At 44.9% G+C, this 19,509-nt stretch overlaps 1 protein-coding gene across 3 annotated transcripts in view; it reads left to right on the top strand.

Annotated features, from left to right (window-relative positions):
- Positions 1-19,509, top strand: part of gse1b (Gse1 coiled-coil protein b) — a 64,297-nt gene that overhangs the window by 19,564 nt on the left and 25,224 nt on the right. Inside the window, exon 1 of one of the 3 annotated variants that reach the window (XM_030098699.1) lies at positions 2,952-3,130. The exons of 1 other annotated variant lie outside the window; for it this stretch is intronic. Coding sequence is in view for 1 of the 2 variants with exons in the window: in XM_030098690.1 (XP_029954550.1) it covers positions 18,657-18,690 (34 nt within the window). In the remaining variant the exon portion in view is untranslated. Of the gene's footprint in view, positions 1-2,951; positions 3,131-18,545; positions 18,691-19,509 lie in introns of those variants that run through there. One more of the 3 variants, XM_030098690.1, reaches the window with a different exon arrangement.

The raw sequence follows: 19,509 nt of genomic DNA on the forward strand, positions 1-19,509 counted from the left end.
GCCTCTCAAAAGCTTAAGCCCCTTTATTAAATTAAGCTAACGATGCCTAAGGCCAGGTCTGCTGCTGCGAGAGAGAGAGAGAGAGAGAGAGAGAGAGAGAGAGAGAGAGAGAGAGAGAGAGCAAGAGAGAGAGAGAGGTGGTGTAAAGGCTGCAGAGAAAAGGAAGAGGTGGAGAAGGAGGTGGAGGCAATGTTAGGAGTGAGTATGTGAAATGGCAAGTAGTCAAATCGATGAGGGATGGTAGAAATGGGGAGCGTTTAGTATCAAAGGAAGGAGGTGGGGGAGGTTAAGAGGAAGGCTGGTGAACGAGGACAGGAGGAGGGGAAGAGGAATACCCTGCAGACTCCCGCAGTCGTACAGCAGCACACCTGCAGCTCAGGGGAAGAATGGTAATTAAGTAAAGGCTCATTGTGGGAGAGCAACTGTGCAAATGTGTATTTTTTTTTTATTTTTTTTTTTAGAAGGAGTTTTGTGCGTCAGAAACCGTCGATGAAAACATAAATGTTTAAATATTCAGTTTTTAAATGGGGCAAGCCTTTTAAAGCAGTTTTCACACTCTTTTGGTCATAAGTTAAACACACTGTGCGCTAAATGCAGGATTTTGTTAAACTCAGTGGTTTGGAAAGAAGAAAAATAAAAGCATTTGTGCGCGTGCAAAGACAAAACCGTGCAGTTTGGAGGTTAGATACCTTTCCTGTGCATCTTGATCGGCTTCTGTGTGGTAAAAGGATTTGTATAGTGACTAACAGCATTTCTTTCCAAACGTATTAGCTAAGATAATTGAAAAAAATAATTCACTGTTCATATCTCATAGTTGAAAAAGGAGACATGCTGGGAGATCTGCTTCTTATTATAAACCGTAACATTTTGTTATGAATATTATTGTGATGCCAAAAATTAAGCTATCGCTCCTTTTATTAAAGGATTCCTCCTAACAGCAATGACTAATCACCAGAAACAACTAAAGTTTAAATAGCTCATTAGTGATTACTGATAAAAAAAAAAGACCATAAAATTGCTAATTGACAAATTTTCCTGATGATATTCTAATACCCCAATGATGGATTTTTTTTTTTTTTTTTTTTTTTTTTTTTTTTTTTTTTGAGTTATTAAACCAAGGGGGCTCACCGAGCATCTCAAGATCTGTCACGTGCACGAAAAGCAGTCACATCTGAACCGGAGGCCTTGGAACTGTGTCATTAGCGTTGGATTACTCACCTGCTTGCTCACGTTAGCTTACAGGGTCAAGTAGAGGTGAGGGATACACTATCGCCTGAATGAGAGACAGGACACTGCGTTCACAGATGAATGCACGTACAGAGGCACCGTTCACATGCAAACAAAGATGCTCATGCTGCCGTGTGTTTGTGTGGTGTGTGTGTGTGGTGCTTCTGCTCTGCCGTGCCCTCTGTAAGTGGGGCAGAGTGGCTTATTGCAGGAGGCACACAATATGCAATTAAGCTCGCATTTGATCCAATGCATCCAGCAATTAGCAGTTTACAGCACAATGTACAAAGGCCCTCATCCCGCTTCCTCCCCAGCCATCACCTGCTTAATCCTTATTTTCATCCTTGGCATCGCGAGAGCACCCTGTCTTTACTGCTTACAACTGTGGCTTTGATTTTACAGCCGGTGCAGTGGCTGGTATCTAATCCACAGTAAAACCATTGATAAGCCAGACAAGGAGAGAAGCTGTCAGCTCAGGCTTCTGCTGCTTTTTGTGGTTGACTGTCCCCTTGTGGACACTAGCAGGAACAACCCGTTTCTTTTTCCTCTTTTTTTTTTTTTTTTTTTTTTTTTTTTTTTTTTAACGAATGTACTGTATACAGTATGGTGTGTAGCTGCAATAATGGCAAATAAACTCAACTGCATCCTTTCATGATGCTTTAACCGATTCACTCAGTAATTGGTCTGTGATGGTCTTACATGGCATTGTGGGATATTGGATATAAAACGAGCACGCATGGTTAGAGTAAAGAAAAAAACAGTTTATCTATTGAGAAATTGAATTTTTTTTTATTAAGTGAATGACATATAAGGTGAATAAAATCAGTCAGTGGTCTTAGCTGTGTGTCATTTAACAAGTAATCATCAGGTAATTAATTTAGCTTAATTAATTTAAAAAAGTCATTCATTAATGAACTAGATTTTTCAAGTTCATCTCATTTTTGCACTTGACTGATATTGCTAGAATAAAATTAAGTGATAATAAAACTGTTCAACAGCTTATTAGTCAAATAAAATGTTGATTTCTTGTAATTAGAATTTAAGTAAGGAACTCGTTTTAAAGTTTTATATCACGTTCAGTTAGTTTGACGGTTTTATTTGTAATTATTTAATAGGTGAAATATATTCAAGCAGTTCAAATGAGTCATCAAACTAGATATCTGACAGAAACCAGAATCAATATTTACTGACTACAGGTCTGAAGAGTACATCTGATCCCTTTCTCTCTCCATTTATAGATATAATTAAAGTCTGACCACTCTCAACTTATAGAATAATAATTCACAAAAAACATATTCAAACTCTTCAGTCAAACACTCAGAACGGATCCTTTCACGCCATATAAGTTGATTGTAATCATTATATTCGTGTGTGAATGTGTGTGAGTCGTAATAACTAAAATAAAGTGTGTGGTGGAGGGATTCTTGAGGAGCAGGAAGTCTGTCTGCCCCCTCCGGCTGGGATGGACAGACATTCTTCACCCCCCCCGGGATGACAATGCGGGGTCAGGCCTGTGAACTGGGGGGCGTGACGGGGAGGGAGCAGGTGCTTCTGCCCCCCTCCTCCTCCTCCTCCTCTTGACTTGTCTGTGTGTGTGTGTGTGTGTGTGTGTGTGTGTGTGTGTGTGTGTGTGTGTGTGTGTGTGTGTGTGTGTGTCCGGCCCCCGCCGGATCGGAAGCTCCACCCCCCCGGCTCCCAGCAGCCGGGCCGCCTCTCTCCTCCTCTCCCCGGCTCTGCGCTCCGTCCCTCTGGCCTCGCTTTGGCGTCGGAGCTTCGTGCGTGACAACAAATAAAAGTGCGGAGTCTCCGTTGTCGACCGAGGGATGGCTCCTCGCTCCCCCCGCTGACGGAGCGACCCGCTGACTAATTCATGAACACTGGAATAGCTCCTACTTGTTTTGCGGTGAGTGATTGTGTGTAAATCTGCACTTCTGTCTCCAAACCCCGGGGTTGTTTGTTGGAAGCGGCGAGCATACGGCGGGGGTTTTGTTGAGGAAGTCATTACTATATCGAGGAAACGGCTGATAGTTTCTCTCTCTCTCTCTCTCTCTCTCTCTGTTGTATACGAAGGTCGGCGAGGAGCATTTGTGTGAGTGTGTGTTGCGTTCACGGGCTGAGCGTGCGCGCTCTAAATGTGCGAAACAGAGAGAAGAAAGGCGAGAGAAAGAAAGAAGGAGTAACAACCACCCCGGTGCGTTCAGGTGCCGGTGTAACCTTGTGGATTAGTCAGTGTTTATGTTCGGTCCATCTTCTAAAATGCAGATTAGGTGGGGGGTGAGGGGAGGGGGGGTTGGAAAGAAAATAGCGTGCGACCCCCACCCCCTCAAATTAACTTCTTGTAACATTGTTACCGGTGCGCTGCCGCGGTTATTATGAAGAGCGCAGCCCACGGGCTTTCTGCGTTAAGCCATTTACGCACGCCGCGGACCTTTCAGCCTGCGTGAAACTGTATTGTCGGTTTAAGCCCGGCCGCTCGCCGTCTCCAGTCAGACTGGCTCCTGTGAAATTGTTGTCTGCTGTGGCTTTGCTCGCTCCTTTCCAGAGCAGGGGAGTGTGTCTGCCTCCGAAGGGGGCATTTCCTTTCTGCCGTGGCCGCGTGAGTGGCACATTTTGACCATTTGGCTCTGACCCCGTGTGTGTGTGTGTGTGTGTGTGTGTGTGTGTGTGTGTGTGTGTGTGTGTGTGTGTGTGTGTGTGTGTGTGTGTGTGTGTGTGTGTGTGTGTGTGTGTGTGTGTGTGTGTGTGTGTGTGTGTGCGCGCGCGCGCGCGCGTACCCGTGCGCGCGGCAGGTGGAGCGTGTTGAATCACTTCCCACGCGCTCCTTCACTTCTTTTCGAAAGGCACACACACACACACACACACACACACACACACACACACACACACACACACACACACACACACACACACACGCCCCGGGTTTAAAACACGGTCTACAAACAGTGAAGCAACAGGCTCTACTGAGCGCTCAGAGTTTATCTGCAGCCAGAAGAGCCTTGTTGTGTGTTTTAGCTGTTGCTGATAAGGTTTAACCACAACTGCTGGAGCAGGGAATTAAAGCCTTCTACTCTTTCAGGGTTTGTCATCCTGCTGTCTTTAACATCTGCTCATTTGGATGTATGTCTTCCTACAATAACACTGCTTTCCTTTTGAAATATGATTTATGATTTCTGAACATTACTTGTTTAGGTTAAAACCAGGTTTCTCACACAGGAGACAGAAATGACTCACTGCAGGCTGAGGTACAGAAAAATACACTTAAGGGGAAATTTAAAATTAATGAGGAGACATATTTATTTCCATCATAGGAGATAAGAAAAGACAATAGTTCTGCTCCGTCATGTCAGTGACACAGTTAAAGTTAAAGTTTCACCTTCAGAACACTCCTTTCTCAAAATTTCCTGTTGTAAATGTATATATATATATATATCTCACACTCTGTTGAAAAAATCTTGGCCAAGCCAGTTGTGTAAAGCCAGTTACTATTTGTGAAAGACCCTGATGGCAGATTAATCCGTGGCGGACATGTGTGATGTCTGAGTGCTTTCATGATTTATCTTGTGTGGGGGTCAAAGCGAGGCTTCAGCGAGCACCTTCACCGCTGATGGCAGCCGGTGTCACCGCTGCACTAATACCTCTTCCATGGAGGAAATCCCCCTCCGAAGCACCCTCTCAACCTGGCGTTCGGCCTGCTCAGACTGCTGTCACAGGTTGATTTCTGATCACTGCCTCGCACCATAAAACATGTTTCTTAGGCACGAACCACTTAGTGGAGTAAGCCCTTCTTTTTTTCAGAAATCATAATTGTGTGGTTGTTGTGTTTGTGTTTTCTCCTCTTACTGAATCTGTCAGTACGCTTGAGAAAGAAAACAGCCTCTAACTTTGGCTCAGCGATTTTCGAATGACTTAAAATAGAGCCTTCAGTAGTGATTTGATTTCACATGTATAAATATTGGAGCCTTTTTTGTTTCCTAATTTTAATTCGATGTGGAAATCACTGGCAACATAATTTCAGGTTTTCACAAAACTCGATTTGTCAGATTTCCATTACTTAGTGGAACCGAGCAGTGAACATATTGTGGAGTTGCTACTGGAGGAATAAGGCAGCTATGGCCTAAGACTTTATTCAGGTTGTAGTCATTGGCTTCCAGAAATGATAATCACTTTAAAAGTCATTGTATTAAAGGTTGTTATCCAGTAGCCAGCCATGTGAGGAGAAGTTTTAAAGAGTGAATCTCCATCCATTCATCTTCATTACAACTTTATCAAATACTGGATTTATCCAATCCCAGCTGACCTGGTCAGCTACAGGGTAAACACATACATTCACAGCTCCGGGCGATCTGTAGTCACCCAGTAGCTTCAGATGCACATTTTGAACATGTTGCAGGGAACTGGAGTACCTGGAGAAACTCAAATGCAAAATGACAACATGCAGTCTTCACACAGAGAGGCCCCAGAGTTTGACCTGGAGTCGGATTGGGGATAAGTTACTGTTAGCCAAGAGGGTTAATGGAATAATTAAACATTTACTGTATATATTTTTTTTCTTTTAGGAAGACGGTATGATTCATTTTGATCACAATGCCTCAGCCACCTAAATGTGATCCACCTCTTGTTTTTGCCCCAGATATTCAAATCTGATGATTCTGTTTGCTTGACTTCCGTCGTTTCTGAGTAAACTGTATCACAGATAGAAGATAACCCCGCTCACCTCAACAACTAAGCTGACTGTATAACTGTTGTGCAAAGTTTTGGTTATATGTGCTGGTTGTGGCTCGTCGGCTCTCACGCTGCCTTTTCTGCACCAGGCAGCTCTTCACACAGTTGGAAAATTTAAAACAATACTGAAGTTTTCATTGTGAATTTATGAGGGTTTCCAAACCTTTGAGTTATCTCTGGTGTCATCAGGATTTCAGATCATTCAGTTGCGTTCTCCGGTGTGGATCACTTCTGATCTGCAAGGAGGTGTTCTTCATCTGTCAACAAAATTTGATGAAAACAAACTTTGAGGTCTAATCCACTGAACTAGGAAACAGGAAGCAACATAACCTCCTTTGCAGAAGTGAATTATCTGCCTTTAGTTGGATTTAGCTTCTCTTGTCACAGTCTTACATGTGTCTGATGGTTCAGCCCATGATAAGAGGGTAAGATTACTTATGCAAATCTTGCTCCGAGGAACAGGGTTTTTTTTTTTTTTTTTTTTTTTTTTACTTGTAATCTGCCATTTAAAAGATGCTGAACCTTTTTTTCCTAGGATAGCACCTATACAGGGTTGGCATGTTTTCAGGTGTCGTTGCGCTGTTTGTCATGCTGTGGTAGCCTGCAGTGCTGCGAGTGTCTGGGGGCTAGACAGCAGCTGTGTCGAGCAGAGTGTTGGTGACAGTTTGTCTGTGGCAACAGCACCTGGCTCTGTTTAGAGAGTGATTAGGAGAGTCCCAAGCAGCTCCCTGTACTGTTTACACAAGGAGCCCAGAGTTAAAGGTGACCCACTTTGCATCTTCTTATCAACAGCCCACATTGATAGCTTTGAATAGCACTGACTGTAGAGAGAGAGCTTTGCATGGGTTTACGTAGTTCCTTATTAGAGAGAAAAGGATGTGTTTGACTGGGCGAGGCTTGGCTTTGACTGGCATTACTACACTGTCCTCAGGTGGTATGAAAATGTGGGCGCAAACACCGCTCTCTTTGTGCGTCAGGGCTTGGTCTCCGTGCAGCCTGATAGCACGTTAGAGGGGGGAAAAAAAGCCATTGCAGGATGTTTAGGAAATTGAAGTTTTCCTCAGCCAGAATGTCTCCATCCTTCTCTGCCATCGTTCTTTTCTTCTGTCGGCTCCGTCTTTTCCTCCCCCCTGTCTCCGCTCTGATCTCTTGTACTTTAGTGTCCCTCACCAGAGCCGTCCCCTGGCATGTCTTCCACTGCGTGGCGTTAAGCCCCGTTTGATGGCTTTTTCCCTTTGGAACAGGGGTGAGTTGGGGTGTTTGATTTGTGTGTGTGCGTGTGTGTGTGTGTGTGTGTAAGAATCCCCTGCTGGGTGTTAAAAAGCAGTTGTAAAGGTGAGCGGTAAATGTGACGACCGGAGAAGACAGTTGAACAAACAGGTCATAAAGTATTTATCTGAAGGAAACACTGACAGACTGCATGGGCAGCCAGGCGGACGGCGTCTGTGTTTAACAGGTACAGAAAGAGGTGAACGATTAAAGAGAAGTTGAATTAAAAAAAAAACATGGCTGATATCTTTTTTTCAAATTATATGTGTATTTTTCTTTCTGTTTTACAGATTATCAGTTTATCTCTCTGTCTGTGAGACTGTTTACTCTGTGTGCACGAGAGCAGGTCAGACCTGCTCTGTAAGCTTGTCGAGTGTAGGGACACATGTCCCTGTGTCACCCTTCAGCAGTAATAATTTTTTCTGCCATGTGTGGGAGGGGTTGAGCAGGATACATGGTTTCAAGGCTTTACAGTCACTCACATTTTGACAGAAATATACTGTATATGAACATTAAACCGTACATCCCCAAAACAACCTCTTTAAACAAAAAATATATATGTGGCATTATAGAAGCACATTAAAGCAGTCAGATCCAATACCCCTGCAGTTCTTGATGTGTAGAGGTCACTGTTGTGACAATATCTTGGCCCCAGTTTGAGAACTCAAGTCCTTGTGAGCAGTGTTGCCTTCTTTACATAATCAGTACTGTTACATGGCTTCAAAATGATTTCATGCTTTGTATTCAGACTTGACTTTAGGAGTAGCACTAAAAAAAATTAACTGAGAACGTGTGTTCCTGGGCTCAGGGAATCATTGTAAAAGCGAACTGGTTCTCAAGTGGCCTACCTGGAAAAATAAAGGTGAAAAGAAGAAAAAAATGCTCAGTATTATTGAACAGCTTTGAGACTTTGTTGAGCCTCTTTCTCAATTCCGTCATATTCATGTATGTCTTGCTCACTCATAATTAAGATGCGCTTCAGAATTTCTCAACAAAAGTGTGTTTAATCCGTCAAAGTGGTTTTAGAAAAGATGTTTTGATTGTACATGTGCTCTATTGCTGCATCGAACACAGTGAATGTTTTTGATCATGATTATAATGATCAAATTAACCATGTTCTCGATGTTTTACTAATTTTTTAAAATGCCTTGTAATTGTTGGAAAACTGCCAACACACACTCTGGAAGAAGTTGCCCTTCGTCAAAATCATTCTACTTCCGTCCCTTCATCTTGTCCACCCCTTAATTCAGCTCCGAGTCGCTGGAGCCGACCCCAGAGAGTTGAAGGCAGGGTACACACTGCACAGGTCCCCAGTCCATCTCGCTGTAATCTTGCTGTCAATAACCCCATTTCTACTTGATATACTAAATCTATTTCACATTCAGTGTTTTTATGTCCAACACTAAATCTAGCATGCTAATCTCATGCAAGCTATGATAGCAGCTTTGTGACATGTGCTTCATTCTTTTTGATAAATTGTTCCAAGTTTTGAGAATTTGTTTTTGCAAACTTTTGATCTTATTTACAGTAGTAGTTAAAATATAAGAAATACCAAGAAATTAATGAAACTGGGCACGTAATATACATTAAAGGTGCTGTAGGCAGGATTCCGCATCTCCGCCATCTTGCTTAGGGTTACCTAAGCAAGATGGCGATTTGACCCATCTAAGATGGCGATTTGAAACCCAGCATAGTCAATCCTGTTCTGTTTTCTCTGACATCACGCCCTTACGCAAGTTAAGCCCCTCCCATAAGAACGTGCGACAAACGCCCCTCGACCAATCACAGTTAGAGCCTCAGAGACTCTTCTGATTGGTCAAAGATACCGGGAGCGGTGGAGATTCCTTTTCAGCTCAGAACAGAGACAGATAGAACGATGCGCCCTTGCAGTAGTGCAATTATGCTACACTCCTAAAGGATTATCAATGGATACTCTAACATTTAATCCAAAGAAAACAGAAAAATTAGCATTGACCAGCAAAATCCTGCCTACAGCAGCTTTAAGTATATACTTTTGTTGTGTAGGTAAGGATTTTTTTGTTTAAATGTCACTGAATTGCTGAATTGTTGTCCTTAAACACTCATTAGTGGAGCACTGCTCTTAAGTCCGTGATCATCCTTCAGTTTGTCTTGTAGGTGGATACCCATCTTCAAACAACTTTCTTTCATCACTGAAAAAAAGCTCCCTCTTGTATCAGATGGTAAAATGTTTTGATCTTTGTCTTCTGCCATGATTTCAACGAGCCAAAGCTAATCTGTGTAGTTCCTTGCCCCTGTCCTCCTATGAGTGAGGAACTGTTGTTAATTTTGATTCATGCCACACAGGATTTTTGCTAAGTGTTGGCATCAGCTACAGCTGTAAAATAATTAAAACGCCTTTGGAAATTTTATCAGGGTTGACCATTAAACAGTTTCAGTCCCCAGTTTCTGTCGCAGATTTTCTGCTTTTTATGAGCTGAACGCAGACGTTGTGCTTTTGTGTCATTAAAGTGAATCATAATGCATGCCCGTTGAGTCACACTGCTCATCCTCTGCGGTGACTCTCATACCTCGAAACCCATTCCCTGAACTGCATTGGGGACATGCTGCTCTCGCATCCAGTGTGATTTCATTTAGAGACCACAGCGCGGTGCTCAGCAGTGGAGTAATTACCAGAAAATTTCCCACAATGTTAACTTTGTATTCTCTGGTTTGGCTTCGATTAAATTTCCTGAGGTCCTCTGGGAAAAAAGAAAGTCACTCATACAGGTTCATCTTGTCACATTGACCAGACCATGTCACCTCTGAGATTATGTGTGTGTTTGTATCGCCCGTGTTTGCTGTCGTTGTCATACTCCGGGGCTCAATAAACACTTGCCAAACAAACGCCACACTGGCAGTATTTCAAAAGTAGATAAGAAAGTCTTGCAAACACTCTCAGGACTGACTATACTTGACTGTTGACCTCTCCAGATGCGGCCTTTCTCATTAAGTATCTTGCGTGTGTGTGTGATTGTGTGTGTGTGTGTGTGTGTGTTTTTGTGCACGTGCTTCAGCTCACATCATCGAGTCTGTGTCTATCTTGAATTTGTGTTTTCTCCAGTCACACTTCCAAACTGTAACCCGCAATGGTGCTAGGGGCGACTCTGCAACAACGGTCTTTTTCTTCAGCTATCACATCATCTCCTCTCGCTTTGCCCCCATCTGTGTGTGCTTCCGTCTTTCCTCGGCATGTTTGCCTGTTTGCCCCCTTGTTTCCCCTGTCTCCCTCTTTCTGCCTCACTGATATCTGCTTCATCAGCTGACTGTCATATTGTGTGTGTCTGTGTGTGAGCATGGCTCCTTGTGTATGAGAACAAGGTCAGATATGTGCCTGAAGAAGAGAAAGCGGTTGTTGTGGCCAAGTGTTTTAATCAGCTCGTGGACAGAGCCGCATGCCTGAGTCGGCGCGGCCCTGTTAAACATGCTCTCACGGCGGATTTAGTTGCTAGCGAGTCTTGTTTTTTGTCTGGCCCGGTATTTGCAAGGCTAAAGTGTGTCCACATTGGGCACCATTCTTTTATTACTTCTGTTTATATCTCAGTTTCACATCTTTCATATGTGTTGTCTCTTATCTCAGTTTCACATCCGTGTTTCCAATTTGTGCTGCCACCAACTGACACAGTGCTTATAACTCAGTGAGCAGATACCAGAAATAAGCATCCTTAATAAAGGAACTACTGCCTGGATTGGATTTTAATAGCCTTGGAATATGTGTCTGTTGAAAATCGCTGTGACTGTTTGATGTGTAATGGTAAATTCAGATTATTAGTCAGCTGCTTCATCTAATTTGCAATAAAATGTGTGAGAAAGGGCTGCTCAGTGGTGTACTGGCTGGTACTCTCACTAATAGATGTCTCCGTTTGGAGTCCAGTGGCGTTTACATGTTTTTCTCCACAATCCAGGAACATGCTTTGCTCTGTGTTCGATTTGTGATGTAATGAATTACCACCACCAGGTTGTACCCTGTGCCCATACACTGCTGGGATCAGCACCAGCAACCTGGATCAAACATAATGGAAAGCAGTACATTTTTTTATTGGGAAAAATGGAAACCTGAGAAGTGTAAGTTTTCATTTTATTATTTCGCAAATGCGTCAGTTATCAAATTAGTTGCCAACTGTTTTTCAATTAAATGTTTGAGGTCATGCGCAGCCTATGGTATTAGCATGGTGTCTTTCATCATCACAAATCCCTGTGTGGATGAGACGACTCATGAGGATGCGTTCGTTTTAAAAGAGGGGGCACCCAGTCGTGCAATCTTTTGAGCACTGCTTCTGTGGCACATATTTCTCTGGTCCTGCTAATAACAACTGCATGATTCAAGTCATAAAACTGATTGTTATCACACTGTGAACATGAGATTTTCACTTCTCAAGACTGCCATTAAATGTAATCCATTCAGACACTTTAAAAGATGTTTGTTAATATATGAAACAACGTGTGGTGAATTCACATTCCTCGAACTGTCTGCTCTTCTAATCTAGCAACGCATAGGTCTCAGCTCTGTGGGGAACAGAGACCTTGTTTTTTTGTGGCTCCTTGCTGAGCTGTGTGGTTATGACGACAGCAGGTTGTCTCCTGCTCGCCCAGAGAAGAGAGTTCCAGTCACCAGACCTCGCTGCATCCTCACATTTGGACATGCACATTCATGTACGAGCAGGAACACACACCAATTATACCAATTACAAGATTACAACAGGGCAACCGGACCCTGCTATGGAAAGTCAAGTGGGTGCTGTATTTGTGTGTGTGTGTGTGTGTGTGTGTGTGTGTGTGGCAGAGCCGCTTGGGATTCAGGGCCCATGCAGAGCACTTGCAGTGCTAATTAGGCAACCACAACCCGGCAAAGAACATCACAGAAAGGAGGAGAGAATAGAGGAGGGAGAGAGGGTGAAGTGAGGAGTGCATGTAGAGAAGCCAGCAAAAACACTGCTGGTTTCCCAAGGAGGCTTGTGGACGGAGACAAAGACAGAAGGAGTGACAAAGTTGAGTGATGATAACCAAAATATGTTACATGCAGTGATGTCCCCGGGCGCTGAGAAACGAGAGCGGTGCAGTGAAGAACAATACAATTTATCCACGTTGGTTGGACATGCGAGTCGTGTGTGCGTGTGTGTGCGTGCGCAAGTGCATGTGAAACTGTGTACTCATTTATGTGGTTGAAGGTACACTGTGGAGCAACACAGGTGCAAAAACCAAGATAAGCTTCATGGCAGACCTTCCTTTGTGCATTTTCTTCTTTGTGTTTCGAGTTCATTCGTGTGTGATCTTGTAACATCTGTCACAGCGCCCGCCCCTCCTGCGAAGAGCCACACTGCCACCTTTCCCCGTCGCGCTGTAACAGGTGAGGTTGATTTAAAGGGAGAGGGAGAGAGAGAGAGAGAGAGAGAGAGAGTCGACAGGACGCGGTCACGGTGATGATGGCAGTGACTCAGAGCTGACGAGTTGCCTGCTCTCGCCGGTCGGACAGCTGGGCTGAGGCTGCGGCTGGCTCTCATCAGCGGACAGGGGCTACAGAGGGCACCGCCGTACAGACAGCAGCTTGACTCCCGGGGCACGGACCACCGAGAGCCACAGACGGGAGGCTCTCGTGTGTGTGCGCTTGTGTGGCTGAATGCGTGTGCCTCTCTGTTCATGTGTGCGTTCACACTCTTTAAGCGGCGTCGTGAAGCGTAACCAGACTGTTCTGTCATACGCCTACGCTGGTGTCTCGGAGATCACAACTACACACTTTCCAACACGCGGATGCAGATACACCACAACCACAGCCGCCATGTAATTAACAGACAGAGGAAATGGCACTGCTGGGGAGGGCGAGTCAGCTGCAGGGAGGAGGAGGAGAGGACAGAAAATCGTCTCTGCTCGTGCCTTCCCTCAAGACATCTGTGTGTGTGTATCAGTGGATGTGCGCCTGTGTGTCTGTGTGTGTGTGTCGTAGAATTGAAGGGAAGAAGGTGAAGAGAGGGAGAGAGATACCGGCTGGTCTTTTGAAATCTCCCGTGTTTTTGTTGCAAGCTGCTGCCAGGCAGGTTGGGGGTGGGGGCGAAAACAGAGTGAGTGGAAAAGAGGAAGACAACTAGGAGGTAAGGAATGAATAATAAGGTGTGTGCTCATGCCGGCTCACGTACACAATCATATCATTTAAAGCCACACAAGGCAGACAACAGGAAAACTGCTCTTTATGCCCACAGACGTGTGTGTATGTGTGGATTCAGGACGGCACAAGCAAGCCAGGTTGGAAGGAGTTGTACTCTGCTCTTTGCTGCATTTCCATAATGGAGGCCTGCTGTATACTGACAGCTCAGACACAGGCGATACTCTGGCTCTATTTTTATTTTTTTTTTTTTCAGCGTCTTGATTGATCTCTTGCTCAGCTCCTCCTCCCCACACATCCACTCCTCACCATCACCTCTCTCTCCATGTCTTTGCGTCCCCTCTCTGCTTCACTCACTCTTCAGTGAAATTGTCACATTTGATCCGGTTGGTCTGCAGCCACAGTGCCGCCGTTTCAGGATCTCTTTGATTTTTAGGGTTTAATCTTTGGTATGGGGTAAAAGAGATGGCACTCACAGGTGTGCATTCTCGTGCAAAAACACACACACTTATACACATCCGTTGCACAGCGCCTGAGGGTATAATGCTCTGACATCTCATCTGAGAAGTCAAACAAAACCTGGAACTACCAAAGCAGGTTTATCCTGCTGCGCTCCTGGAAACGCTGCATGAATGAGCTGTTTTATGTGTGTTCAAGAGTTAGATCACAACGTATATCAATTTGCACTGTTAATATTCAAGTCCTGCTATTCATGTCTCTGAGCATTTAAAGCCCATGTTAAGATCGTGCCTCTTCTTTAGCCTTCATAAACTACCTTGGTTCTTTTATCCTAACTTCAAAAGGTGCTTATGCATACAGGAGTGCCATTTACAAACGGTATATCAGCCACAATGTTGATTTTGTCAGCCACACACTTGCCGTTATAGTGGGTGTCTTTTCAGGTCACTTCAGGTGGAAGCACATGATCATGTGGCTGCGCTATTTTCTATTGTGACGGCATTACATCCTCTTCGGTCGGCTGCCTTCACCACACTGCTCTCCCCTTGATGCTTCAGGCACCACAGTTCGCTTAATGTCTGTTTTACTCTGAAGTTTCCTCCATAGCAAACTTCTTGCATTTACTGTTGCAATCCTCTTCAGCTGCCTGTCAGCGCATCATGTGACAGCGAGCGCCTCAGTCAAGCATTCATGATGACATGTACTCTCTGAGCTGACTCCAAATCCCCGATGTATCACAGTTACTTATGTCTTTTCAGCAGGGTGGATCAGTGAACCCTCTGCCCTCTGCTTGAAATGTACTTTCTCAATGAACGGTGCCTCCATTCTGACAGAAGACACTCCTTCATGTGAGAGCAGGGTGGGATTTTCCACAAAGATGTTGTGGTAGAAGGTATTGCTTATCTTGATGACCTCTTGACAGCTGCTCAACACAAACAGCCGTAAATGTGATACTCTATAGCCAGCCAGTTCACTGCAGCCACGTTTTGTTTACTATTCTTCCCTATGGTATTTAACACACAATCTTGCCGATAAAAATAGCAGGAGTCGGCCGTAGCTGCTTTAGGCTTGGTCGTCTCACAAGACGTTTACACAACAAGGTGAAAACTGTTCCGTGCAAAGCATTAGTAAATGTTTGTTTTGCGAGAGCAAATACAGCTCTGACGGTACAGCAAAGCAAATGACCAGGATGATCAGAAGACAGTGATCACACTGCTAGAGGAAAGTAGGAACAGGAACGCATTAGTGGAACAAAACACCACACCGCAGTGTATGCTGGAGCTGCGGAGCTATTCAACATGCAATTAGACTTTCAGACTTGTCCTTTTGTCACTCACCTGACCACACGGTTTTTCACTGCCATTTTCTACTGCAGATTTGAAGGCAGATAATAACCAGGTTGGCTTTGTTTATAAGCAGGACCACAATGTTGTGACACTGTAAAAGTATGATTCATTAAACCTAGTAGAAAAGAGGCATCTGCTGCTGCTCTGGTGAAGCGTGAAAAGCATTGATACACAGTTCCTGTATGTGGTACAGTTTCTATCCAAGGGCAATTGACTCAATCAAGCCAGGTTGGTGACTGGATCAGAGAGATGGGCCAGCAGCACTGCTAGTTTTAACAAGCTGATAGGCAAATCCCTTCCTGGTTGAAGATTAACCACTTGCTAAAGCTGCCACCGCATTATCTCTCCACTGGCCAGAGCATACAGGAGCCAAGAGGATTTACTCTCTGTGTGTGTGTGTGTGTGTGTGTGTGTGTGTGTGTGTGTGTGTGTGTGTGTGTGTGTGTGTGTGTGTGTGTGTGTGTGTGTGTGTGTGTGTGTGTGTGTGTGTGTGTGTGTGTGTGTGTGTGTGTGTGTGTGTGTGTGTGTGTGTGTGTGTGTGTGTGTGTGTGTGTGTTCTTGTATTTCTATCCTTGTCGGGGCCAAATGTCCCCACAAGGATAGCAAAACGTGGAACGACGTGCCTTGTGGGGACCTTTTTCCGGTCCTAAGTAGGAGAAACAGTGTTTTCTTGACCATGTTGTTGTTACTGAAAAAAGTAAAAGTGCAAAAACATTTCTTTAGGGTTAGGCTTTGTTGTGGTGTGGGTTAGGGTTAGGGTAAGGGTCAGGGTTAGGAGCTAGACATGAATGGGTGTCAATGGACGGTCCCCACAAGGATAGAAATACAAGACTGCGCGTGTGTGTGTGTGTGTGTGTGTGTGTGTGTGTGTGTGTGTGTGTGTGTGTGTGTGTGTGTGTGTGTGTGTGTGTGTGTGTGTGTGTGTGTGTGTGTGTGTGTGTGTGTGTGTGTGTGTGTGTGTGTGTCATAAAACAACAATCTGCATTCCAACCGGCGTGTGTGAGAGCGACCGTGCGTGTGCGCGCTGCACTGTGTGTGTGCGCTTGACTATGGGAGTTAGTGATCGGCTTTGCTCCCAGCTGGGTGTTAAAACTGTGTGTTTACTGTATGCCATTTAGCAGTCAATCTGTTCTGTGTGTGTGTGTGTGTGCAAGCCTCCGTTAGTGTGTACGGGTGGGATCATGCATGTCTGTGTTTTGTTGTAATCATTTTATTTCTCTGTTTATTTATTTTTTTTGTTTTACTTTCATTTCTGTAGCAAGTTTCGAATGGTTAATCGCACTAGGCATCTTTCTGTGTAATCCTCTTTAACCTGAAGATCTTCAGCAGAAATGTTAAACTTCAGCTTCAATGCCAAATGATATTATTTATGCGTGTATACTGTATATATGTCATTGGATTTAGGGGAGGAAAAGCATATGCTTCAGCTAACAGAGGACTCCTCTGATCAACTGTGCGATAATGCCCTCTGCTGGATGTGTGGTGAATGTGAGGCCAGGGGTTTTTTTCTTTGGGCTCACTTAATTAGTGAACGACTGTTTTTAACTGAGTGAAGCTAATGGGTACAGGCAGAGTCACTTATCTGGAATTATTCCCCATTCATCATTACTTTCTCTGGAAACAGAGCTTCCTCTTGCATGGCTTGTGCTGTTTTAGTCCAGAAGGAGACGAGACAAGGGAGCAGAGAAAGATTTCACTTGTTAGCTCATGTTCAGTGCGTTGTTATTTGCTGCAAACGATTGTTAAAGTCATTCCATTATTACCATATTTTATTCCTCTATGAAGTCAGTGTTTCTATTATTAACAAGGACTAACTGCAGCATGCCACCGCTTATTTATTACAATAACGCCTTCAGCTGTTGGTTTGAGGTCTTTCCAATTTGACATGAAGCAACACTTTTTGTTTTCCATTTTCATGGTATTTTTCTGGAAAAGAGACAGAGGACAGTTGACAGTAAATGAGGACAGAGAGATGCAACAGAACTAGAGTTGAACCAGATAAATTGTTTACCCTCAGGCCACAACAATTCTCCAGTGACAGCTCAGCTTGTGGGAGCCAACAGAGGGAGAACAAGCAAATTTTGGGGGGGAAGCTACGTTTGCACCAGCAACCCCCATGATACTGTCTTTTTTGACAAAAACCAGCTGGGCGATCGTCTCGTTGTTTGACAGGAAAGGGGTAGCAAAAAGCGACACAGCCAGAGAAGAATGTGGCAGTATCGCATTTTCTTAACTGACACAGACTGCCGCCCGAGGAATAAAAAAGAAGCTTTTGTGAGCTCTTGGCACGGTGCTGGCCACTGTGCGGCTTTACCCTGAAAATTTCTCTTTCTTTCCCTCTCTCTCTCTCTCGTATCATCGCTTTTGCTCACTTGGTCCTTTGCTGTTCTCAGAAAAGTAGCAAGTGGCGGAAGGAGGAAATGACTAAAGAAACAAGTCATTCACACCCCTGCAATGACAGCAGGACAGACGGAGGGGAAGTCAAACCCACGCTTTGACCCTTTTCCTGAGCCCTCCACCCCCAACCACTATTACGTGTCAGTCTCCTCCACCCTGATAACAGCTCCTTGTGACTGTAGTACAAGTGTCTGCATGCAGCCTCGGCGTAGGGCGGTGCTTTGCAAAGCTGCCATTGCACCTCTGAATTTTTAGGTGTGACTTCCTTCTTTGGTTAAAATGGTGAAAGTTGATTAAGACAGAATTGATTCATGATGAAATTTGTGGTGACATTTTTCGAGAGAATTTCAGCTTGTGGCACAACAGTGTTTGCTTATGCAAATTGAAGTTTACTGAGGCAAATATATGAGGACAAGTGTTGTTTCGTTTTGTGCTGAAGAGCTTGGCACAGGCCGGGACATGTCCGATTTCTGTCTCGAGTTCATTTTTGTCTTGTAATGGACACCTTATGCATTCAAGCCACCTGCCCTCTTCATCCTTGTTTATGCATACACACCCACCCACAACACACACACACACACACACACTATCTGATGCTATCCAGCAATGGGGTCAGATGTGGTGACCGGCTGAGCACCCTCCCATTTTCCTCCTCTGCTCTTCTCTCCTCTCCCCTCCCCCTTCTCCAGTTCGCCTTGGCAGGGCATGCATGCCTGTGTCTGTTATCTACAAATGGCTGAGGAATTATAGGTTGAGAGGGGAGGAGGAGGAGGAGGAGGAGGGAGGGAGGGAGGGATGGGGGGATGAGGTCATGTGACATCGCAGCAGCTGCTAGCCTAAGAATTTCTGTTTTCTCACTTAGAGAGTGAGCGAGAGCAAGGAGGAGAGAGATAGGCAGCGTGTGTGGTGGGTTGCTTTGTTAGATAAGCTCTAAACGGTCTTTGTGAGCCGCGGCGCAAGAGACAGGAAGGCAGGCAGGCGGGCTGGGTGGGAGAGGGTGGACAGGCGAGAGGAGATAGACAGAGAGAGTGAGAAACAGAGGGGGGGAGCAGGAAGATGGTGTTTGTCCTGCCGGTCGCTGCCGGTGTGTGCTGGGCTGGGCTCAACGTGAAGATGCAGCCATGGGGGATCCAGGCGGCACCACTCCTTTGTGCAGTAAGGAGCTTCGGCCACGCTTTTAATCTTTGAGGGGGGTTACGAACCGCCGCGAGACCTCCGGATGTGTGCCTCTGTGTGTACTTGTCAAGCTACATGCTTGTCGCTCTCCTCTTTCACTGTGTTACCCACATGCGTCTCAGTGCCGTGGTTCTCTGTGTGCGGTTCATACGGTCTCACGGTTCGCTCAGCCTCCATGCTGTGTCACTTCTACAATAAGTTTCTTGTGAACATCTTGTCCTCCATTGTCTGACTTTTTCTGACTTTCCCCGGAGAGGGAAGGAGCAGCAGCACTCTGTTGTCCAGGGAAAGTTGCAACAACGGACTGCTGCTCGGTCTGTGGTGTTTTGGCTCGTTTGCCAGTCTCGAGTGGCACTTTGAGCTGTGTGTTGTCCGGTCTTTGTTGATTCTATTATTAATTGTTTGCTGGGTTCATTCAAAGTGCAGTGGGTAACCGGGAGGTTACCGGCAGGACAACTCAAGAGGTGTTAGGAATGCTATTCACTCTCTCATGGTTCACTTGCCGCTGTTTCTGTACACACACACACACACACACACACACACACACACACACACACACACACACACACACACACACAGGGTGTAGTGCCTCCGTTCTCTTCTCAGGAGGGAACATGATCTTTTTATAGTTTTCGCAGCCTCTGGGGCAAGCCCAGATATAACTACTATTTATCTAATTACGCTATTGACATACTGTGAGTGTGCAAGACTTACTCCGTGAGCGTGTCTTTGTTGTTGTGTTCGCTGAAAGTTAACTTGAAGTTATGATTAAAGAAGGACTCTGAATGATAACGCCTA

The sequence above is a fragment of the Salarias fasciatus genome, chromosome 1, assembly GCF_902148845.1.
Source record: "Salarias fasciatus chromosome 1, fSalaFa1.1, whole genome shotgun sequence".
In the NCBI taxonomy this organism is placed as follows: domain Eukaryota; kingdom Metazoa; phylum Chordata; class Actinopteri; order Blenniiformes; family Blenniidae; genus Salarias; species Salarias fasciatus.